Here is a 23,407-nt window from a genome sequence, read left to right on the forward strand (position 1 = left end):
ACTGCGCAGCAACAGCCAATAGAGAGGGAATACTTTTTCCATCTCTTCAAATTATTTAAAGCGCGGCAAAGTGGCAAGCGCTGGATGATGATACTGATGATAGTAGTCGACTAGGCCGGGCAGGAACAAACGAGCAGAACCAGAACGAGCACAGGAGCAGAGCAAGAGCACAGACGCTGGCAGGCTGAGCAGAATTTCTAGAGAAAAGTGTGCTACATGCGGTTAGCCGGTTACATAACTATCAAAGTAGAGTGACTGATTGCGAGACGAACGCCATCAGCGAACAGAAGATAAAATAAAGAGAAACAGAAACAGACCGACTGAGCACGAGCAGTGGGAGCCAGTGGCAGCAGAAACAGGAACAGGTAAGGTAACATAGTAAAATCAGTCGTCGCACTCATCCTCATCATTTTTGTCATCGTCAGGCAATCATAGTAGACTCGTCCGGCGGACAGGCAGCAATCGATCTGATTGACAAATTACTCAAACCCTCTTTTCATCCTTCATCTTCATCACTCGACACTGGTAAGGAAAATTATTAACTGGACACAACGAATGCGAAGTATGTACGTAGTTAGATAAAAGCATTCCAAACACAATAATATTATGTACATACATTTATAGCAGCGAGAGAATTAATGGTTTGTATGTATTTCACATAAATTGAACTATGTACATACCATTTATAATTAAGTTTATGTGTATATTATTATATGTATTACTTACTATGTATCATATATCATATATTATATTATGTGCATTGAACATTTTGCAGATCATTATGTAATATAAATAATATCCAACCATAAAAACGTGGAACATAACATTATCATGTATGTTGATAATGATTTGTCAAACTTAAGTATGTACATATGGAAAAGTTAAAGTTCTCGCCGTGTTACAGTTTTCGCCTTTCAATGTTATTAGTATAGGGACGACAGATTTGATGCGTGTAAACGGTAAAGTCGGCGAGAACTGTAGCTTTTCCATACATAATAATACATACAAAATGACATGAAAATTTTGGCGTTGACCATAAGTATTTACATTACTTAAAGATCAGGATGGTAAAAACTTTGTTTAAAAAAAAAAAAATCCAGGAACCCCCCACAGTATGTTGTGCATACACGTAGGTCAAAAAATGCGTTAAATATTTATGGGAATAATAAATGTTCTATACATAGTTCAATATGAAATGGCATATAATTGATTAAAATCCAGTATGGAAAAGCTACAGTTCTCGCCGACTTTACCGTTTACACGCATCAAACCTGTCGTCCCTATACTAATAACATTGAAAGGCGAAAACTGTAACTCGGCGAGAACTGTAACTTTTCCATAATATGTAGTCTTTTTTCTACATTTGAAGCATTTGAGTTTAACAAAGACTTTTTAAACCAACGTTCCTAGCCAAAAACCTTGAATTCGTAAAATAAAATAGGCATGTTTACATAATATAACATGCATGCATTAATATGATTGTGGATTCGTTAGTACATTTTAACTTTTTACTATATTTTTATCTTTAATGAATATTTTTTAAATTGAAACGTGGTCGCAGCTTTTGACAAATTACCAAATAAATTTTAACTTGTCACACAAAACATTGAATTAAAATTTTATAAAATAGTTATATATCATGCCACTTCCAGATAAATTTGATCCACTGAAGGATGAACACGCCAATGAGAGGAATGTCTGGCCTCAAACGCCCATCTCAAAAAAGTAATATATATGATGGAAATATTGATGGTAAGCAAATATTTAAATTAAGGACCTAGTTGATGTTATTGCTTGTAATTTTACACTTATTTAGCTGTGCCCTATGGTGGCAAGAGTGAAAAAAATTCAAATCTTCCAGAAGAAGCTGTAAACAGTTATGTGCTGAATTGCGGAGCTATGTCAGATGATGACATGGAATCTGACGAGGGTCAAGATGAAACAATGTCGTCCCAAGAAATGAATGAAAGTAAGAAGCAGAGGGGACGCAAGAGAAAAATATCCCATTCGACCCCTGTTCCTGCGAAGGTGACAAAGAGATTTGATGTTGGCCAACTTGTGTTTGCCAAAATCCGTGGATATTCATCTTGGCCTGCAAGGGTGAGATACTGAAGAAGGAATGCCAATATGTTTTGTCATCTCAAAAACGCGTGTTTTCATATACTCGCAGGTTGAAGAAGTGATTGAAGATTCTTCAAAGGGCAACAAAGCTGAGACCTGCAAATACAGAGTTTTCTTCTATGGGACTCACGACAAGTAATATGAGAGATGCTTTCTTTCCTCGAATGGTTGATCAGATGAGCAAGTCCAGAGTTTCTTTCCACAATTTAATAATACGATGAAATTAGAATCATCTTTTTTACTGCTCAGCACTGAGCACTTCATGTTGGCCATAGCTTGCCAGATCTCAACAACACCATTGAGCGGATATAGCATTATGGGCCCTGAGTGGTCAGAGAGGAGCTTGGGCCTTTTGTGGCCATAGTTTAATCTCCCAATTCTGAGGTCTTTAGTTCAAGCGCCTGAAAAGTCGCTGGAAATCTGTGCAAAACCAACAAGTGGTGGCTCTAAGCCGATGAGCTGTGAGCATATTGAGGCACATGTAATTAACACCACCTTTTTCTCTGGCATAACGCAGGCAGTTCAAATATCCCAGAAATGCTCAAATATCTCCCATGACTTGACACTTTTAGGAATGCCTTCAAAATGCGAGGCAATAAATGGGCTTGTTAACTTAAGATCATTATAATTTCCAATTTAAAAGTAATTTGACTGTAATATATATGAAAATTGCTGTAAAATTACAGTGGATTTTGCCGAGCTGCTGATATGTTCCCAAGCACTGAGGAGACCAGAACTGAGATGAAGAAGCTTTATCGGAGAATTTCGTTGCTGAAGGCCATTCAAGAAATGGAGGAGTTGCCAGATAAGGGGTTTGAACCTCCTGAGGAGAAGAAAAGCATCAGAGTCAAGCAGGAGGCAAAGCAGACGAATGTCACCAATGAAGCTGCTGTCAAGAAAGTGAAACCATTGCCACGGAACAAGTTCACTTCGAGGGAATATTTCTTTGGTAAGTATTAAATAATATATAATAGCAACAGTGTTGATTGAATTATTTTATATTTCCCAACGCAGGCAATTGCTATGAGGATGCTTTTCCACACCGAGAAGAACTTGAGAAAACAGATTTGAAACGAATCTTTTACCCAAGGGAGCCTCGTGAGGAAGGTGCTGAAGAGCATGACATTGAAGATGTAGGAATTTTTGCTTTTTGTGTTGTTATCTTGGTTACCATTTTTCTTCTATTTTGAAAATCTCTGCTAGTTACGGTCATGCATGAAGAGTTGTTAGCTATATATTGCAGTGAGAATTAATTAGTATTTTAATTAGGAGGTGTTTACGAATCACAACCCCTGTTGGTTCGCATTTTTTCTAGAACCTCTGCTCTGTAGCACATCCTGTGGGCTATGAGAGCTCTACAGTGTCTAGTCAATGGGAGATATTTTAGAGCATTTCTTTGGATCTATATAGCTGCCAAATATTAGGGATGTCAATAGGTAGTTAATTTTAAGAGACTCCTAAATTCTCAGGACTGGGTGGTGCCATTGCTGGTTTACGCACCATTCTACCGGCTTTAGGGACAAATGTCTAGCGTTTGAGTAAAATACATCAATGCGGGGAGGAGAAAAATGGCCACATTGGGCTCAAGCTCTTCTGACCCCTCAGGCCCCATGTTATCCACATGGGGTGTTTGGACGCAGTGAACTTGAAACCAACGGGAAATGCTGACAATGAGCAGAGGTTAAAGAATAATAAAATGCTAGGGTGTAGGGTTTCCACTTTCCGTGTCATTAACTTAAAATTAATTCGTCAAAATCAGCAGACCAAATTTAAAAGCTTGAACAACTATTGGATGCAATTGGGCGTGGGAATCTATAAATGCTAGACTCGTTAAACTCTTTAAATCATTACTTAGAATATTAATATCAGAAAATGCATACAGTAAAAGCCAAACTATTTGTGAACTATGTAACACTAAAATCTTCCATAAACCTGTTCTCGCATGATCAGAAATATTTTCGCTCATTCACATTTATGGCGGATTTGAATTTCTTCGTCTGGGTTAGAACTGGACTGTTCCATGTCAAAGTTTCTAAATCTACTGATCTTGCAATAAAAAATTTCGCAGATTTCTGAAGAGGAGTTTGGGAAAACTCTTAAAAGGGTGGAACAGGCAGTTGAAGGTATGAAGTCCTGGCCAGCTGCTTTACGAGAGAAGGTAGATTGCTCAATGCCGAGAGACCCGAGAAAGTTGATTGTGGAATTTGTGGAGAAATGTCTTGAATTAGACAGATGAAGATATGATAGACTAAAACATTTTGAGTAGGATGAACAAGGTGGTTAATTTTTTTCTGGAGAACAAGATTTAAAGTTGTCTTTCTCAAATTTGCAAACAATTGTTCTCTATTGCGTAATTTTAATTGTTGGTGATCAAACCGAGAATACGTGAACAATCTTATTGTGTTTTCCGAATTTTTGTTATTCACTTGATGTAAGGAAAGTTAAAGAATCCGCTATGCTGACTGATTGTAGAAGTCAATTTCGAATACTTCCTCTTGAATGACGTTTATAGTTAAAAAGATTAGGATCTGGCAATCCTGTTAACCCTAAAAATGCTATTCTCATGAAGGGTAATAGGAATTTAGGCCCAATGTCTGAACCTGATAAATACTGTATTATTTTTATTGTGTAATTATTGATGAATATCCAACAGCAACGAATCTTTATCATTATAAAAATCCCAATCTTCATTTATATAAAATGTCTAAAATGTTATCCTAAACTGAGTATCAAACATGTTGTTTGACTTTTTCCGAAAGTATGGCAGACTCACCATTTTCGCCCAACTCACACTTCTCGCTAGGATAGGGATTAACATTGAATCTTCCCATCAGAGCGAGAAGTGTGAGTGAGCGTAAAGTGTGAGTCCCCCATACATTAAACCATTTTGTATCTATATAATAAACGGAAATTGATAATAATTATAGGTAGTTTATTGTGATTTGATCCCAGACCGCAAACGTTTTAGATAGAGAGTTTCTTTCGAACACAACGGTACGTGACTTGTTGGTGACATCCTGGATTTGGCGCGGAAACTCGTAGCTTTTCTCGTGCGCCATCTGAAGGTTTTCGTCAGAAGCTTGAACACCAGAATTCTCATGTCAATGCTATTTTGCGACTAGGCCTGTGTGAAAAGTCCCTGGAAGAGATTGCCGCTTCTGGAAAGTATGAATAATATATAGCAAATTTCTCTGTAAATGTTTACGGAAGCACGGGACCATTTTTAATGAACTAAATACGCGTAACGGATTTTCGAGAAGGTAGCGGAGTACATAATGTAAAATATCTACATATCATACATACATAGTTCCAGACAAGTTAAGTCTGCAAGGAACGGGAAAAATCCCGGCGCGCCTTTTTCGGTGTTTGGATGTTGGATGGTATCATAATGTCATTCCCAATAACCAACAATAATTATTCACAGAAATTCATAGTGAGATTCAATTAATGTATTATTTACGCTTGTTGTGCACAAGGAGCCGAAAAAAAGTTGATAAGAAATGTTTTCATTTTCTTGCAACTTCATTACGAAGAGATAAACAATCCCTCTAAACATGTTAATTATGCTGCTGAAAAGAACTAACACGGATTGGTGTCGCTGTTTTCAGATACATTGCCGAGGGCAAACATGGTCAAAGGAGGTCGGAAGAGCAGTGTGGCTGCCACACCAGTGGAAGTCAGGACTTACAGCAAAGGCGAATTGGTTTTTGCTAAAGTTCGAGGTCACCCGGCTTGGCCTGCGAGGGTAAATTTGTGTGTTTGTTTCTTGCGTTAATGGAAAAATTACAATTTCTGCTGGGTTACAAATCTCGCCAGTTCTTATGAGAACTCTAATAAAATGTAAAAAATATGGGTGGCGGAAACTGTATGTATGTATATAAGTTGCGGCGAAAAGTGTAATTTTATCATATTTAAATGCACAGTGAATGTGCATTATGCATACATAATTCATCAACATAATACAAATTTAATATAATGATGTCTGTTTAATGAATTACAGATCGAGGAAGTTTTCATAAATCAGAACAATGCACTGAATAGATACACCGTCCTTTTCTTTGGAACTCATCAATTGTAAGTGTTATTATCTGTTTGGCCAACACCTAATTAAATGAAACGAAAAATATTTTTAAACTGCAGCTCTCAGTGTAAAAATGAAGATCTCTGTAAGTATGAGGAGCTCTGTGATGCCATGAGGTCTAAATACAAGACCAAACGATTTGTTGCGGCAATGAAAGAGGTTGAAGAGAATCCTGGTATTGTTATTCTACAACCAAACCAAGTGGCTGATCAAGAAGAGGAGGCATTGTTGGCTCTGGAAAATTCTGGTGACAAAGCAGAAGGATCTGAAGGTAATTTATCGTCCTGGTCCCGGCAAAATTGCGTAACTTTCAACAACCAAACGCGAATTTCCTTGTTGCAAGAAAAGGTCAACAATCAATTCGACACTGAAAATTTGGGTGTTTGTTGAACGTTGCGCAATTTTGCCAGGACCAGGACGTTATATTCCTGTCAATTGCAATATTGTTGTCATTTTTTTGCTGCAGATGAGGATTCAAGTGAGCAGCCTGGTTCTAGTTCAAAGAAGATCAAGAGTGCCAAATCAGCCACCCAAAAGCGCAAAACGAAACCGATTGAGAGTGAAGATGATGATCACAGCTCTGTTGAAAGACCAGCCTCCAAGAAGAGGAAATTGAGCAGCCTGCGTATTAAACTGAACACTCCCACCAGAAAGACTGGCAAAGTGGATGAAGAACCTGTCGTGGAGAAGAAAGCTGCTGAAAATGAAACCCCAGCAACAAAGACAAGGCCTTTGCCTGAACTTCCCCAGACCAAGCAGGGAAGTGCAAATGATCCAGAGTGTGATGAAGATCTCTATCTAGAATATAGAGAACCTGAAGATGAGAACATGCCTGACGACGAGAGGATAGTCAGGAAGCTTATTAAGAACTCTGTGTGGGAGAGCAAGACAGATGATGTTGGCCTTGATATTGTCATCAGAAAAATGGGCTATTATTTCAATGAGGACAAAATAAAAAACTGGGATCCAAGTGAACTGAAAGAAATGATCAACTCTGAGCGCGCTCATGCGAAAGAGAAAATACAGGAATGCCTTACTTTTGATCAAGAGGAAGAGCTGAAGAAAAGTGAATCTGTGCCTGAGAAGAGGGTGAAAGAGAAAGATGAATCCAACGGCGACTCTGATGAAGACCCTGACCAGGATGATGTTGACAAGGTATGTAGATATTTGCTCGTTCATGTGTGTGGAGTTAATTTTTTTCGGTTGGCTTAGGGTGAAGGTGTCTTCATCAAGCACTTTACCAGAAACCAAGTTGATTTGATGCTGCAGTTGAAGCACTTGAGGTGCAGTCCCGATTACTTTGCCTATGTTGTTCAGCTTGTCTTGGAAAATCCGGATAATGACTTCAGCCTTGATAGCCAGCCACTTCCTCTTGAAGAGCAAAGAAGGTAGTTTATCAGGGTTCGCAAAAACCTGCATTTCCCAGAAAAAAATCTAAATTCTACCAACTGGGCTAAATTGGCGCTGGTTAAAACTAGATTTTCTTAGTTTTATAGATTTTAACATAAAATATTTGCTAAATAATACTGTTAACACAATATCAAAGTTAGTGCCAAGCCAATTCAAAATAGGAGAATCTTCATTTTAGTTTAGCAGTTGGTATAATTCTGATGTAACCAGTGTCATGGTTCATTAACTTTACTGGAAAATGCTGGCGTTTTTCAAACACTGACATCCTTTTGCAGATTGTCTTAAACAAATTAACGAATATTTTCTGAAACGAATGCATTTTTTATGCAAATGAGTTACAAAAAAATGATGAATGACCAAAATTGGTGGTTTAAAGCTCTCAGCTGTTTTTGCGCAATAATCTGGTGCAAACTTGCACAGTACAGAACAAAACAATTCTAATTTGTTATTTTTTTTTTCAATATTATTCAGGCTGTACACCAATGAAGAGAAATACCAGCTGCTAACAGGTGAGATTAGAGACAAGTTGCCGAAAGGAGAGAAGCACGACACCAAGACTGCCATTGCCCTCCTTGAGAACATTTTGGAAGTTGAGCTGACGAAAGTCATGGTTTGCAAATATCCCAATGCTGCTTACATTTTGACGCGCCTGTTGAAGTACGAAGGCAGTAAAAATGAGGGAATGTCTGACGAGGAGCAGGTTAATTTACTCTAACAAACATGTGTGTCGTTCAGAACAATTTATTATTTTAGAGTGAGGAAAAGGTTGATGCAGATATTATCAGAGGCCTCACCGAGGAAGTCATCAAAAAGCTGCAGGCTTTGATTCTTCCAAAAGACTGGGAAAAATCATTCTGCTCTGACGATGGCTTCCATAGTGATCAAGATGGGGAAAACAGTCAAGCTGACAACAAGTCCAAGCATTTAAAGAGCAAGGGTCTGTGGATGTTGCACGACTTGATTCGTGCTGCTCACCTGGTCATGACCAGAGCTGCAGAAGGCAACGCTGATGAATATGCCAAAATTCTGCAACCGACTGTTGGTAATTATTTAAAAGACAATATTGTTAAATAATGATTAAATCTAATTCATTTACCAGTTACAAGGAAACCCCGCAGTCATTTAGAAATATTTGCTTCTAATATTTACACCACCAGGTTAAATTTTTATTATTGGCACTGTTTTCTAGTTAAAGACTGGGAGTTTTCCAGAAAAATAATTGAATTTTAACACTTAAAATTTGTTCAATTATTATTATGGAAGACTATCACTTAACGCCTAACTCACACTTCTCGTTAAGATAGGGCATTAACATTTGATTTTTCCCATCAGAGCGATAAGTTTGAGTGAGCAGAAAGCGTGAAGCGTGAGTCCTGTTATAAAGATTTCCCTTGATGAATCAAAACAATAGGTATATTATTGTCATTTTAGACATTGACAATCCAGAAAAACTCTTTAATTTCCATTTATGCCTCTTTTGGCCTTTAAAACGCAATTATATTTGATAATTAGATTAAAATCATCTATATCCTCTGAAAGCTGATAACATTTTTTGCTTATTTTTAAAATTAAAATAACCATTTTTATTTATTTTTCAATTGGTGGATCATCCCTTACATGATAAAAAACTACAATATTTGTTTACCATGATAGGTAAAAAGCTGGCTTATTTAAAAAAAAATAACATAAAGCTTCATAAGTCGCCATTCTAAAGTTAGGTACGTCACATATAGTGCTAGATTTAAAAATTTTCTTCTAATTTCATGAAAGTCTACTCGTCTGATGTACAAAAAGTGCTTTAACTGTCAGAAGGTAAGCGGGGTTTCCTAGTAAATGTTATGAAATGTTTCATCATACGGGCAAGACTGGGAAAAGCTAAATTGTGATGAGTCCAGCACACTTTATTCAATGGGCAAGTTTGTTCAGTGGATTCATAATTAGCTTCCTTGCAGTCAGCCTCATAACTATTTATGTCACTCAATAGCTGAGGTTGTAACTCGCGATTTTCTATTGTTATAGCCATCCAGATGACAAAATCGCAGTGCAGGAAATTGAAGACAATGATGTGGAACTTCAAGAGTAGTCCGTACAGACTTGAAAAAGAAGTAACTTATTCTTGAGTAAAGGCATTAAGTTCCTTCAATAATGTACACAAATTTCAGGCCTGTTTTAAGACATGTGCGCTGGCCCGAAGCTTGCACCCTTGGTCTGACGTTCCTGCTGACTTGTACTTGCCAGTTTTGCAGAAGCAGAGGAAGGACGAAAATGACAATGGAACTAAGGAATCGACTGACAAGAAAGAGACAACAAATTGATTCGGAATGTTGAACTTTAATTTCATAATTTTCAGTCGAGTTAATCCGCTTTGAAGGGTTTTAGTGGTTTCCGGACCCCCAATGCGTATGCAATTTGTAAATATTTACGCATGTCCATTTGAGTTGGGCTTTTTCTAATGCAATCGATGAAGCCTGATGGCGGAATTTTGTATTGGTGCGGATAATTGATGAACTATGGCAATGATTATTAAATAGAAATGAATAGTAATTTCTTTAGTGCTTTGATTTATTTTAAATGCAAACAGCAAACATTACAAATCAAACTTTAAAAAATGAGCAACAAAATGCAGCTGCAGTGTATAAAAATTGTAGTAAACATGCACAAGGAAAGCTACGCCCTGGGAATCGGTGTTAAGTACATTCGTACAAACTTTCAATGTTAAAAATGACATGACTCGTCCAACAAATAGACAAGGTGTGCTGGTTTGTGCATAGCATCCCATTTATCAAAATAGCTACGTAATGCGAGATATTTTGTCATGGATTTAATTCACAAAATGTATAAAATATTTCTAAATGCAACAGCAGTAGTTACTTCACACGTGTAATGAATTATTAAGTTTTGACTGCAAGCTCCACAAATATCACAAAGCTGCTGAATTTGTAGGGGAGTTGGTACAAAATGACCAATACCACATCTTTTGCGAAGAAAGATTATTATGTTTACGCAAAAAGATCTCGCGGCTTTCTATAGTTAGTATTTCATTTACGGGGACATTAGACAACAATTTGCGATCTTCACTCAACAAACTCACTTATTGTGCACAGGTTTTTCCAAATTGCAAACACGTAAATACTCAAGACTTTCATCGTAGATTGCAGTCGTTTGTATATTGAAATGGAATTAATTGCTGTATAATATAGTAAGACTGATTTGTGCGTAATGCTCACCACGAGGTCTCTGTATTCAAATGTCTTAAGCTGCCGGTCAGCCTTGAAAGTCAGGTGCTGCCACACCATTTCTGCAGGGCAATCACAGCCACCAGTTTATATTTTTTCTGTTCTCTTAACTACACTTGATTATTTGTTGGCTCTCCTGCACATTTTGGCCAGGCGGCCAAAAACTCCTTGGGTGTTTGTCATCAACGCGGGGCGGTGCCGTCATTGGGACTTCATTGTCACCAGTTTGCGACCACGAGCCCTTGCCTCCTGCCTGGTGTTGGTGTATTCAAACCACATGATGTTCGGGATCAGAGTCGTGTCCCGAATCAGCAACAATTCAGAAATTTTCCTGATTTGGATAAATGGTTTTAGAACTGACATTTACGAGAAAATAAATTCATTTTACCAGGTAACGATAGTCGGGAATAGAGGGGAGAAGACCAAATGTGTCATTGCAAACCAAAATATTGCAAACGCCACCCCAACGGCAGATCCGACCAGCACTTGCTTCCAAGAGTGATAATTCAGATAGACCCTGTGTTATTTCAAGAGATTTATAAGGCTGAACTCGTTGATTAAATCAATTATTACCTGCCAAATGAAACAATGATTGCAAGTAGAATGCAGGAGCATACCAGGCCTATTTTCCAAAAGCTCTCAAGCGCACTGCTGTTGTTCATGTGATGGAGTCTGAAAGGAGAGCTCGTGTAACTAAAGACAGTTTGCTGCAAAAGGGAAGCATCGCACCTGATCAAGATAAAGAGAGCACAGTACAGGGCAAAGAACCACATGAATTGCGAGTGTGATGACGGCATGCCATACTCGGTGTAAAGACTGCTCCTCGCCATGGGCCTGGCTTCGCAGATGGTGTGCTTCAAGATAAAATTGAGCAACTCGTTGGTTGCTGTACCGATGAAAAATGTGATCTGCAATTTTACAGCGTAAGTAATTACAGCAGCATGGGAAAGAGTGTGTATTACGCACTGTGTGCAAATCTCTTCTAAATAAAATTAAAGCTGCGAACCCAGCAAGGATCGCAAATGGACTCAAACTGAAGAGAGCCAGCAATTTGCCGAAATGGTCTCCTGCAAAAACAAAAGCAACATTATAAACTCTTATGTGACATCCCCCAAATTCGGAGGGGTGAATTACAAAAAATCGATGGTCGGCGTGCATTTGAAGTCTCACCTTCTGGATATTCAACAAGGGTCAACGAAAGAGGCACCCATTTCTCCGCGCTCTCCGTCATTGTAAATAAATGTGTTATTAACGATTACTTGCAGTCTTCAAACTTGGTAATGATCCGTAACAAAATGATTTTCAGCCAACCACTCAGTGTATTTTTGTTCCTGACTTTAGCAGCGCAAGAAGGGCAAACATTTCTCGCTGCCTGTGCCTGTAGTCGAATCAGATGTGATCACAATCTTGTCCAGCCAGCCACAGCTCAGACACAGGCAACAGCCAGTCAATGGGCGGTGCGCATGAGTCATGCACACCCCAGCGCCACCACTGCGTTTTCATTTTTGCCCGCAAACACAAAGCAAAACAGACCAAACCCTCCTGCTCTGCTCACATCTGGCTCACATGCGTAGCACTGCCGGCCGGGAAAGATCTTGCCGCTTTTTTACTGTTACATTGCAGAGCCAATTTTGTTTATGTTTTTATCTCCATTCTCTTTTACGAGACGTCTTGTATGAAATTAATAATGACTGCTAAATCGACGAAGCCATTGGTATTCCAAGTGTTGGCAGAATGCTCCACAAGCAAAGCCAGAACGAGTCTTTTAACTTTGCCGCATCATACAGTTGAGACTCCAGTGTTCATGCCAGTCGGGACTCAGGTTTTTAACTTTCTCTACTTTTCGGTATTGTGCATAATGCATTCCCTTTTTTTCTTCCAGGGAACAATGAAAGGCATTCTCCCCCAGCAGCTGGAAAATCTCAATTGCCAGATCATACTTGGGAACACATATCATCTCGGAACGCGACCGGTATAACCAAAAATTTAACTACCCAATGAAGTTTGAGAATTAATTATGTATTGTTGTGTTTAGGGCCCTGAGTTGATGGCCAAGGTTGGAGGGCTGCACAAGTTTATGAACTGGAACAGAGCCTTGCTGACTGATTCCGGCGGCTTCCAAATGGTCTCCTTACTGAAACTTGCAGAAATAACTGAAGAAGGCGTCAATTTTTCATCGCCTTTTGATGGTGATTTTTCAATAAATTAATGCCAATTATTATTAAAAAAATTCTCCTTAGGCACACCTTGCATGCTGACGCCAGAACGCTCCATCGAAATCCAAAATGCAATCGGAGCTGACATCATCATGCAACTGGATGATGTGGTGAAAACAACTACAACTGGACCTAGAGTGGAAGAGGCAATGCAAAGGTTACACCTCCATCCCATTCTATTTAATAGCCTTGCTTATTAATTTTGTTGTAGAACCACCCGCTGGCTTGACAGGTGTATCGCTGCCCACAAAAGGCCAGACGAGCAGAATATTTTTCCAATTGTCCAGGGAGGTTTGGACCCTGAATTGCGACAGCAGTCAGCCAGGCTACATACTGAAAGAGAAGTGAATGGCTATGCAGTTGGTGGTTTAAGGTAAAACAACTCTTTGACTTTCATGAAAAATCCTAACAAGGTTCATTCAAATACAATCACTTGAGGCTCTAAGAACTGCTTAGTTAAAATGGAATTTAGTTCTAATCTTCTGATTTTTTAAACTGATGACAACTTGCTTGTAATTTATATATTTTTGTGAAAATTTGAGTTTGAATGTTCTGATTATTTCTGTTGGTTTATGATAAAGGGCTTTAAGCATTTAAGCCACAAAAGATGATGTTTATTAAAAGAAATACCCGTCATTTCAATTCATCATATTATGTATTCTTTAAAGTTTTTACTATAATTAATTCGTTCACATCCTGGACTTTCGTCTATTTTAAATTATAAATTGTTTAAACTTCTTAAATTAAGAAAAAAATCATTTTAAATTTAAAATTTCAGTGGAGGTGAGAGCAAAGATGAATTCTGGCGCGCGGTGCATTTGTCGACTAACATTTTGCCAAAGGACAAGCCCCGCTACCTGATGGGCGTGGGTTTTGCTCTGGACTTGGTTGTCTGCTGCGCCTTGGGCATCGACATGTTTGACTGCGTCTTCCCCACCCGAACGGCCCGCTTTGGATGCGCACTTGTTCCTTCTGGCCAGCTGAATTTAAAGCAAAAAGCGTACGCGTCGGATTTTTCGCCAATTGACGACGAGTGCGACTGCAGCACCTGCGCCAGATACACGAGAGCTTTTCTCCACACTATAGTTACAATGGAGTCTTCTGCTTGCCAGTTGCTCACAATCCACAATTTATCTTACCAGGTATGTACCAACCTGCTTTAAAGCTAACTGAATATTTATGCGTTGGTTTTATTAATAGATGCGTCTGATGAGAGGAATCCGAGAAAGCATCAAAGAAGACAAATTCCCGACATTCATTCAAGAGTTTTTAAACAAATTGTATCCAGGAAAGGACTACCCCAAGTGGGTTATTGACGCTCTGAGTGCTGTTAACATAAATTTGAATGAAAGCCAGTGAAGTGCGGACTTCAAATATTTTGTATTCTTTAAAGTAAAGGTGCCAAATACAGAAAAAGTGAGCCTTGAGAGAGGAGACCCACTTTACCATCATTCACATGAAGTCGTCCGAGTCATTGCCATCATCATAGTTTGAAGTCATGTTTTCACTTTTCATTAGTGAACTGTAGCTTCTGCAAATTGAATCAAATTAGAATTTGAAGCAAAATTAGGAAAAATGCACAAACCTCATTTCAGCCTCTTCCTGCTTGCGCTTTTGATCAACCCTTTCCTTCTCTTTCTGTTCCCTTAACTGTTTCTTCCGGTCTTCCCTTTCCAGACGGTCTCTTTTCTCTTTTTCAGCTCTGAAGTCTACTTGCTTTTCCTCCTTGGTCTTGTTCAATCTATTGATTGTTTCAGGATTCCGCCTGACGACTCTGACTTTGCGGACCTGAACAAAAAGTTTAAAATTAGGCCTGGTTATGCGCCGACTTTGGAGTCTCACCTCCTTTTCCTTGTGGAATCCAACTTGGCCGACCTCCATACTTTCGGTCTTCTTCAGATTCGCCCACATAGTATAGACGACGTCAACGTCATTCATTTTATTTCCACTAATGCTGTTGGCCTTAACCAGTTGAGCTGCATCCTCAATCACTGCTGCTGCGACATCGTCCAGAGTTTGACCCTGTCATAAACATATATATCCATGAATTCTACTGCAAGAAATACATTCCAGTTGACAGTTGATGCTTACAGGGTTGAGCCTCAAATACACGTGAGCAGATGAAACCTTATCGACGTGGAACCAAACATCTTCTGGCCAACCCCATTTAATCAAATCTTCATCTGTAATAAAGAAATTCATGGAATTAAAAGTTGAAGCTTTTAGGATATCATCTTATTTCTTACTCTCGTATTTATCCAGCCCCATGAATAGGATAACAGGGGGTGAAACGACTGAAATTAAACAAGCATTTAATGAAAAAGTTTAGATTTTTACGCACGTCTTTACCATTGCTTGTGAAGTAGAATACCATAGTAGAAGTCTAGTTAACCTATACCAGCGGTTTCACAGACTTCTGTGTTTCGCCTGAATTTTAGGTCTGTTCGTAGCTTTATGTTCAAAAAAATTAATTGTGCATCGTCTGAAATAATCGAAAATGTTTTATATATTTTCAACACAATTTGGAAAGTGTATTTCAAAACAAATTTTGCGATTAATAACTTGAACTCTTAGAGAAAACAATAATGTAAATTAAGGAAAATTACCAAATTGATCCGAAGAACATGCATTGAACAACAAAAACAGCCAGGACCATCCTTTATGTTTCTTAAGAGTGACTCAAGTCGCAACAAAATTGAGTATTGAAACTTTTTTTGTAGAAATACCGCACAATTTTAAAATTCCCAAATTTCTATCATCCTTTTAAATTTAGCGGTAAGAAAAGCACTTAAACATGGCGTATGCCAAGACCCTCTGAGGTTATTGTTAATTTGGCGGCGCTACTATCGATTCAAACATTACTGCTGTCGCTGTCTCATCAGCAGCTGGGCTGGGAGTGACGTTTGTGACTATCGAATTGATAACATTACACCTCTTTTGAACCCTTTTGCTGCTTTGAGTTGGCCTACACCTCAAATTTCACCGAGCCAAAGCTGCATAGTTCAGCAAAATGTTTCGGTCAACGTCAATCTTTGATAAATTTTTAGGTTTGTATCAATTTTGTTGTCTTTGAGATGAGAACATAACTTATGACTGCGAATCCACATCATTCCGATTAATGGAAACCAATCTGGTATTTTGATTATGAGTCATAATTTTACAAACTATGTGTCATACAATATATTGTGGTCTCTACATAATAATATTCTGTTTGTCGCTTACATACTTTAATTTGTTTTGGATTAAATTTTTCAATCGGAATACATCCACGAATTATGCACACAGGCGAGCATAAAATGTGTTGCAAAACACACTCCTCCACGGGACCGTGTGCTGTCTTTTCAGCTGTGTTTTGTGCCATAAATCCCTAATACTAGGTAGATTATTCAGGCTATCTAGAGACGTGACTATGTATAATTTGTGTGCTCGCCCATCATGCTCGCTAACAGTTTTCACAGTGCAGTGTGAAATTAAATCGTTTTATTCGTTTTCACAGATCGAGCTACCAGCAATCTACGCCTGGAACCTGATTGGCCTGCAATTATTCAAATATGTGATTTGATTCGTCAGAGCGATGTGCCGTAAGGATGTTTCCACTTAGTCAAAGGGTCCAAAGGCTTAATTATTTATATCTATTTTCAGAGCCAAGTATGCACTGGCTGCTATCAAAAAGAAAATCTACCACGCAAACCCTCATGTAGCAATGTTTGGTCTACAGGTGGGCAAAACCATCAAAATCTGGCATTTAAAAGCCTATTATATGAATTTTAACAGGTCCTGGAGTCCGCTGTGAAGAATTGTGGAAGCTTGATCCACGACGAGATTGGCACACGCGCTTACATGGAACAAATGCAAGAGTTGGTGAAAAGCTCTCCTCATGAAAATGTGCGAAACAAGTGTCTTGAGTTGCTACAAATTTGGGCACACGCATTCCGCAACTCCGCCAAGTACAGGGCTGTGCAGGTGAGTGGACTTAACAAAATGCAGATGGAGCTAGTTTGTCACTCCCACTTTTGGTTCAACTTGAAAGGTTTCTAAGTCAATAATTAAATTAGCTGAGTTAAATCATTACTGTTGAAAATGTCGGACTGTGAAGAAGAAATTATTTGCGATGATGTACTTGTCATTGATATTTTACTTATATCATGCTTATTCTTGCCTTTTCAGGACCAGGTCAACATCCTCAAAACCGAGGGCTACCAGTTTCCTGCCCTCAAAGAAAGCGATGCCATGTTCTCAGCCGACACGGCCCCAGAGTGGGCTGAGGGAGAATGCTGCCACCGCTGCAGGGTTCAATTCTCTATGATGCAACGAAAGGCAATTAAATGATGAAATATTGCAATTGCATTGTGTTTTCAAACTAAAGCATAACATATTATAAATTATTTTTTTCAAGCCAGATTAATAAAATGTGTATTTAAAGTTGTTGGTTCTCCTGGAATTAATGATCCTTAGTTGCCTGTTTTGAAAACTCGGTGAAAATAGTTCAATGTGATCTTTTTCTAGCACCACTGCCGAGCGTGTGGTCAAGTGTTTTGCCATCAATGTTCATCGAAGACCTCTACGTTGCCCAAGTTCGGAATTGAAAAGGAGGTCAGAGTTTGCGAAGCTTGCTACGAGAAAATTAACAAGTAAAGCGTCAGCTTTTGATTTCAATGCGTCAATTTGATTAATGTTTTTTCAGACCGCAGCTCACCAAAGGAAGTGACACGGAGCTGCCTGCAGAGTATTTGGCCAGTCCCTTAGCTCAACAGCCACAGGTAAGAGGAAGATGCTAGCTTTGCAAGATTCTCATGTTTTAATTTTTTGTCAGACTCCGCAGCGGAAAACTGAAGAAGAACTGAGAGAGGAGGAGGAATTCCAGCTGGCTTTAGCACTGTCCAAGTCAGAAGCTGAGGAAAAGGAAAAGGAACGTGAGGTAATGCTCGTCAAATTTTTCCACGATTTCTTTAATTTTAAATAGTGTTACCAAGTTTGTCGAACTCAACAATATCTTTAATTGAATTTTGATTATTATTTGTCTATGTTAACTTGCGAAATAGATATTCAATAATACTTAACATAATAATACTTGAAATGTTGAGCAAAAAGAATTAGTTTAAGAGAAGCAGCAAAGACTTGTAAGAATTGATTGCATATATGATAAGTGTTGCACGCATATTATGCTTTTAATAATAAATTCATTCAATGATACTTAACAGTTAATATTCTTTGCAAATGCATGTTATCAACTACATAATCAATATTTCCCTTTTTTTCATTTCAGAAACAAAGACACAGGACAGAAATGATCAACTCTGCCTACAAGCAACATCAAAGCAGCCCTAGCAAACAGGTGAATAAACAGTCTTCCTCAGTTCGTTGATTTTGGAGGCCCTCAAGTGTACAATTTTCATCTCTTAAAATTGTAGGAGTAGATGTCGATTGAATGAAACATGAGGAGTTACTCAACTATTTACTTTATTCACAAAGTCAACAAAATTTCGTGAAATCCATTGTTTAGACTTGGAGTTTATTTGAATCATATTTTAAATTGGGATGAAATTGGGTTTATCTTTACTGTCATAATTTACGGTACATTATTAAATCAATTACAGTTAAAAAGTATTTGGTTACATAATTAGAATAATTTTATTACAGTTAATATGGATAGACTAAATTAGAATCGAATGTTCTATTTACACAGTTTTAGAAAACGTTGCTTAAAATTGCATGATCCATGCTCTTTTGACATTCCCGCAACGATTAAAAGCTCAAAATAAAATTTCAGACGTCTAAATTTTATATTTTACAGCCTAGTGATAATTATTTCATTATAACTTCTCTTACGAACAAGCATCCAAATATTAATAAAATATGTTTAATTGAACAGTTGGAACAGGAGCTGAAAATTGACAACGGCGAGCAATCTGGCGAGCTGGCTCGCTACCTGAACCGCGGTTACTGGGAGCAGCGGCAGGAAGGGCTGCCTAGCGCACCAGCCACGGCGACCGCGGCTCCGTTGGGGTCACCCGTGTATGCGAGCCCCAGGAAAGTGCAGGAGAACGGAGGCAACGAAAACCTGGAGGACTTCATTAAGACGCTGCGTAGCCAGATTGAAATCTTCGTCAACCGCATGAAGAGCAACTCGAGCCGAGGACGCAGCATCGCCAACGACAGCTCGGTGCAGACGCTGTTCATGAACCTGACGTCGCTGCACTCGCAGCTCCTCAAGCACATCACCGAGGAGGAGGACAAGCGCATTCATTTTGAGGGTCTGCAGGACAAGCTGGCGCAGCTGCGCGACGCCAGAGCCGCCCTGGATGCGTTGCGTGAGGAGCACCGCGAAAAGCTGCGCAGACAGGCCGAGGAGCAGGAGCGCATCAGGCAGATGCAGATGGCGCAGAAGCTGGACATGATGCGGCAGAAAAAGCAGGAATATCTCCAGTACCAGCGACACCTTGCTTTGCAGCGTATTCAGGTAATATTCTTGGCTCAGAATTTTGTGGTTATTAAAATGGCATTAGCATTTATCACATTTCTAATTATTGTGTAAATATGAGTGGTAAAATTCCGGTCTACGGAACAAAGACTAGACAAAGTATAATTTTTTAGAGGATTCAATGGAAAATAAATAACTTGTTTCCAAGATTATACGGCCAGTAATGATTCTATTCTCCATCCATTTAGAGATTTTGGCTAATTTTCTGGCAAAAGTCTTAAAACCTTTTGCAGAGAGCATAAAACGTCTCAAGCAGTATTCTCAAGCTACCATTAATAATTACTTCCTTCCAAATGTTGTTCTTACATAATTGTATCATTACTTTATGGATGTGTGCTGATTTGGGGCAGAGTTGCCCTGTCAGCCCATAATAAACTTACTTTTGAAACTAAAACGAACCTCTGAAAGATTTGTCTTATCAAATAGAGGCTACATATGAAATATCGTCACGATTGAATGAAATTTCTCAACTCGATTTCGATTTTTAAACATTTCTCACAAAGATTTTTAACCTTTGCGGTGCCAATAATTTCACCTTAAACTAAAACATTGACTCTTAAGAGCAGCCTATGCCAATTCAAAATCTTACGCTTGAAAACTCAAATGATGAAAACTCAAATTCGGTTATAAAAAACCGTCATGGCGAATTGGACCAAAAGATTCGTCAGATACTACTCATTCCAATGATACAGCTTTAGCACAATATTTACTTATTGTTAGCACTTCATTCATTATCACATTTTCAATAGCCTGATGTTCAAACCGATTACTCATTTTATTGCAATTTGAAGGCCACTAAAAGTCTAAGCACGTGAATCAATAATAAGATAAAGTTCGTTTCCTCTTTCGTCATTTCTACGCAACATCTCCCAATCTTAAAATATTTCTTTGGTGCAACTGTCAATATTTTTTAATAATCGACTGTAATTTTGGCAGCAATATCAATCGCAGCTTAATGGAACTAATATGCCCGCTATGCCAAGACAGACAGTTAAACGATTGCCAAATTTCCTTCAGGAGCAGGAACGGGAGCTCCAGATGCGGCAGGAGCAGCAGAAGCAGCACTACATGGCGATGGGCGCCGCCTACCCTTACGCACCGCAGCACTACCCACCCGAGCAGTACGGAGGGATGCCGCCTCACGCGGTCGCCCCGGCCGCCCACTACCCACCTTACGCCGACTACCAGTACCAGCCGCGGATGATGATGCAGCCCCCGATGGGCAGCATGCCTCCGCAAATGGGACCACCAACCACGCAGCCCCAAGCGATGCCCCCGCCGGGCGTGGCCCAGATGCCCTCAATGGGCCAGATGCCGCCCTCCGGACCTGGCATGCCGCCCCAGATGCCTCACGGAGCGCAGGTTCCTCCAATGGTGCAACCCATGTCCCCTGGCGCGCAAATGCCCCCGCCCGTCGCCATGCCCATGCAGCCGCCGACCAGCTACCCTGCACCCACTAGTGCCCAACCGCCCCAGATGGCGCAGCAGATGATGCAGCAACCCTACGTTCAACCGTCGCCCATTATCTCGCCCCAGCACGTCCCTCAAATGCAACAACAGCAGCCACCGACGCAACCGCAGCCCCCACCGAGCACCCAAACTGCTGAGTTAATCAGTTTCGACTGAGTTCGTAGATTGTTATCCTTATTTTATCTTGTGATTCACAGCAAGTTTTGGAATTTGGGCTGCAAAGGGTTGCAAATATTATATGGTTTTTGTATACGTTATGTTACAATTCTTCCAAACTATCTTGTATAGGAATGGAATGATTCTCTTTAAAATATATAAACATGCCATTGAAAAAACTTCAGGATCTTTAATTTCAAAAATATTTATCGGTATGTATTTCCAATTATAAAAAGTAGTGCTTTAAAAAAAACCTTTGGTATTGAACAATCATCAGACCCATCTTTCTCACAGGACAACACCGTCATTGATGCGAATTTATTTGATACCGTTAACACATAAGAAAACAATTAGTTTATCAAATAAATTCGCTCTCCGTGAGTCCTGGTTCAAACTATCATGATTAGCACACGCGCTCACAAGGCGCCCTTGCTCACGGCTTGGCAAACTTAATTGTGTTTGCGAGAACTGGAAATTACAAGTCCTCTCAATAAACATAATAAATTATAACTTAACAAATAGAAAACCACTGCACAAATGACGCTGACAAAAAATACCTTACACCTTGAGATCGTTCCGAGAATTAAAATTCATGCACTCAATCGTGTCTACTTGGCCGCTGCAGGTCAAGTGCGTATGATACCTCTGCTGCAGCGACGAGGGTGGAGCAAAGGCAGCCCGCCGTGCAGGTTGCCTACTCTACTCTGCATGGCGATCTCCATATAGGGGTCAATGTGAAGTTTCCTATTTAATACCCATTTAATTTTAATTCTCATCGATAATATATATATATATACCCTAACTAAATAACACGCCTCATGCTCCTCTCACTGAAATTAATAAAATATAAGCAGCACATGAAAATGATGCAATTAAATCACATTAACCTATCCTATGCTACAAATTGAGAGAAAAGGGGATACAAATGATGCATTCTTCCGTATCATTACCATCCAAAATATTATTATCTAATAAATCTGATTTTTAATGCAATGCAGAGCGCGAGAACTGATTAAAATTACAGTAACACACGCATATCACACAGTGTTCCTTAATAACGGCATCCAGAACTGAATGAGATAATTTAAAGGCTCATTGAGGTGAACTCAATAAATTAAATTCATTAGCTATAATTACTGAATTTGAACTCTGGTCAGTACTCAGGACTTATCTCGCAGGCCAGTTATATTAATTTTTCTTAATTTAGTAGAAAAAATATTAAAACAGATATCCTCTAAATCACGAAGTTATATCTCTGAATCTGCTGGTAATAAGCGCTTTGCAAATAAATTAAAAAATCTAAAAACCTTTCTTCAACATTTTCAAATAAAAATCACCATGTGAGTAAAATAAATTCCAACTCAAGATCTCTGATTTTCAAGCTGCGGCTCTATATTATAATTGTTATCAATCCGGCACATCATGAAGATGAGACTTTAAATGAGTATTTATTTTAAGCGGGGTTCGTAATATTAGCACTAATTAGCAGACTGTATGAATTTCATTTTAATTGCAACTGGGCAAATGTGACTAGTAAAACACATTCCATGCAAATCGAGTAAAGCGACATAATATTAATATCGAAAATGGAATCTCTTTGTTTTTTAACATTGCTTTCGTTCCAGTCTCGTAAATTTCCGGTAAATATTTTTAAGTTTCAATACAAATATAAATATTGTGTTCTACTACGTTGTACTAGAATCTTCATTAAAACATATGATAAGTAGACCAAGACTTTGTTTTGTGTTTCAATTTTAAGATAACGCATTAATGTCCGACTGGAGTCTTCACTAACGGTAATATACTCCGATATGCTACATGTGAAAAATAATCATTAAAAAAATTTATGATTTTGTGTGTAAGGCCACAAATTTGTTTTTCAGTCATTCATTTCTGCTGAGGAATGTGAAAAGTTTTTTAAGTCCTAGAAAAATGTTTTCAACTTTTCACACAGCTGTAAGTGCGTGGTATAAATATTATTATAGGCGATTTGTCATCCAGTCCCGACTCAGTACTTTCAAAACAATAACCATATTTCCGAAACTTAGATTTTGATTTAATTGACAAAGTCGTTAATATATAAGTTTAATGTTTGTTAGTTTTATATACACCACAGTAAATGAATTTTCAATAAATTAAGGTTCCGTTCAATATCATATGGAACCTTCAGAGCAAAATATTTTTTTGCGTTTACAACAAACGCTATTTTTCACTATGGTGTTAAATCACCATAAAT

General features: G+C 38.7%; 6 protein-coding genes across 8 annotated transcripts; 4 read left to right on the top strand and 2 right to left on the bottom strand.

Moving 5' to 3' along the window:
* The first annotated feature begins 88 nt into the window (after nucleotides 1–88).
* On the top strand, nucleotides 89–4,893 carry LOC135939154 (hepatoma-derived growth factor-like). 2 transcript variants are annotated; one of them, XM_065483381.1, is made up of 8 exons: nucleotides 89–365; nucleotides 426–525; nucleotides 1,653–1,752; nucleotides 1,817–2,100; nucleotides 2,171–2,256; nucleotides 2,808–3,070; nucleotides 3,136–3,254; nucleotides 4,190–4,893. In XM_065483381.1, the coding sequence occupies exons 3-8, from the start codon at nucleotides 1,674–1,676 to the stop codon at nucleotides 4,355–4,357; spliced, it is 999 nt and encodes a 332-aa protein (XP_065339453.1). In that variant the 5' UTR covers nucleotides 89–365; nucleotides 426–525; nucleotides 1,653–1,673; the 3' UTR covers nucleotides 4,358–4,893. The 2 variants fall into 2 exon arrangements, with proteins under 2 accessions (XP_065339453.1, XP_065339461.1); XM_065483389.1 differs by having other exon boundaries at nucleotides 90–365; nucleotides 1,862–2,100.
* A 248-nt stretch (nucleotides 4,894–5,141) lies between these two features.
* On the top strand, nucleotides 5,142–10,156 carry LOC135934848 (lens epithelium-derived growth factor-like). Its single transcript, XM_065476847.1, has 10 exons — nucleotides 5,142–5,286; nucleotides 5,730–5,866; nucleotides 6,122–6,195; nucleotides 6,262–6,473; nucleotides 6,669–7,357; nucleotides 7,415–7,590; nucleotides 8,084–8,312; nucleotides 8,366–8,654; nucleotides 9,632–9,717; nucleotides 9,775–10,156. Exons 2-10 carry the CDS (start codon nucleotides 5,750–5,752, stop codon nucleotides 9,925–9,927), a joined length of 2,025 nt encoding a protein of 674 aa, XP_065332919.1. The 5' UTR covers nucleotides 5,142–5,286; nucleotides 5,730–5,749; the 3' UTR covers nucleotides 9,928–10,156.
* LOC135934850 (dolichyldiphosphatase 1-like) lies at nucleotides 10,157–12,297 on the bottom strand. The gene is made up of 6 exons (XM_065476849.1): nucleotides 12,019–12,297; nucleotides 11,815–11,915; nucleotides 11,578–11,756; nucleotides 11,422–11,520; nucleotides 11,237–11,365; nucleotides 10,157–11,179 (listed from the first exon to the last, which is right to left on the bottom strand). Exons 1-6 carry the CDS (start codon nucleotides 12,077–12,079, stop codon nucleotides 11,050–11,052), a joined length of 699 nt encoding a protein of 232 aa, XP_065332921.1. The 5' UTR covers nucleotides 12,080–12,297; the 3' UTR covers nucleotides 10,157–11,049.
* Nucleotides 12,298–12,408: 111 nt separating this feature from the next.
* On the top strand, nucleotides 12,409–14,438 carry Tgt (tRNA-guanine transglycosylase). The gene is made up of 7 exons (XM_065476848.1): nucleotides 12,409–12,670; nucleotides 12,731–12,820; nucleotides 12,884–13,037; nucleotides 13,089–13,221; nucleotides 13,276–13,437; nucleotides 13,843–14,206; nucleotides 14,265–14,438. Exons 1-7 carry the CDS (start codon nucleotides 12,524–12,526, stop codon nucleotides 14,421–14,423), a joined length of 1,209 nt encoding a protein of 402 aa, XP_065332920.1. The 5' UTR covers nucleotides 12,409–12,523; the 3' UTR covers nucleotides 14,424–14,438.
* Nucleotides 14,426–15,826, bottom strand: LOC135934851 (coiled-coil domain-containing protein 25). Its single transcript, XM_065476850.1, has 7 exons — nucleotides 15,671–15,826; nucleotides 15,414–15,546; nucleotides 15,311–15,358; nucleotides 15,156–15,247; nucleotides 14,907–15,086; nucleotides 14,650–14,852; nucleotides 14,426–14,595 (listed from the first exon to the last, which is right to left on the bottom strand). The coding sequence occupies exons 2-7, from the start codon at nucleotides 15,436–15,438 to the stop codon at nucleotides 14,517–14,519; spliced, it is 627 nt and encodes a 208-aa protein (XP_065332922.1). The 5' UTR covers nucleotides 15,439–15,546; nucleotides 15,671–15,826; the 3' UTR covers nucleotides 14,426–14,516.
* Nucleotides 15,827–15,915: 89 nt separating this feature from the next.
* Hrs (Hepatocyte growth factor regulated tyrosine kinase substrate) lies at nucleotides 15,916–21,367 on the top strand. 2 transcript variants are annotated; one of them, XM_065476845.1, is made up of 11 exons: nucleotides 15,916–16,111; nucleotides 16,561–16,645; nucleotides 16,707–16,782; nucleotides 16,839–17,027; nucleotides 17,232–17,381; nucleotides 17,571–17,695; nucleotides 17,749–17,824; nucleotides 17,878–17,982; nucleotides 18,331–18,399; nucleotides 18,937–19,524; nucleotides 20,563–21,366. In XM_065476845.1, the coding sequence occupies exons 1-11, from the start codon at nucleotides 16,075–16,077 to the stop codon at nucleotides 21,169–21,171; spliced, it is 2,109 nt and encodes a 702-aa protein (XP_065332917.1). In that variant the 5' UTR covers nucleotides 15,916–16,074; the 3' UTR covers nucleotides 21,172–21,366. The 2 variants fall into 2 exon arrangements, with proteins under 2 accessions (XP_065332917.1, XP_065332918.1); XM_065476846.1 differs by lacking the exons at nucleotides 15,916–16,111; nucleotides 16,561–16,645; nucleotides 16,707–16,782; nucleotides 16,839–17,027 and adding an exon at nucleotides 17,084–17,180 and having other exon boundaries at nucleotides 20,563–21,367.
* Nucleotides 21,368–23,407: the final 2,040 nt, after the last annotated feature.

The sequence above is a fragment of the Cloeon dipterum genome, chromosome 1 (assembly GCF_949628265.1).
Source record: "Cloeon dipterum chromosome 1, ieCloDipt1.1, whole genome shotgun sequence".
In the NCBI taxonomy this organism is placed as follows: domain Eukaryota; kingdom Metazoa; phylum Arthropoda; class Insecta; order Ephemeroptera; family Baetidae; genus Cloeon; species Cloeon dipterum.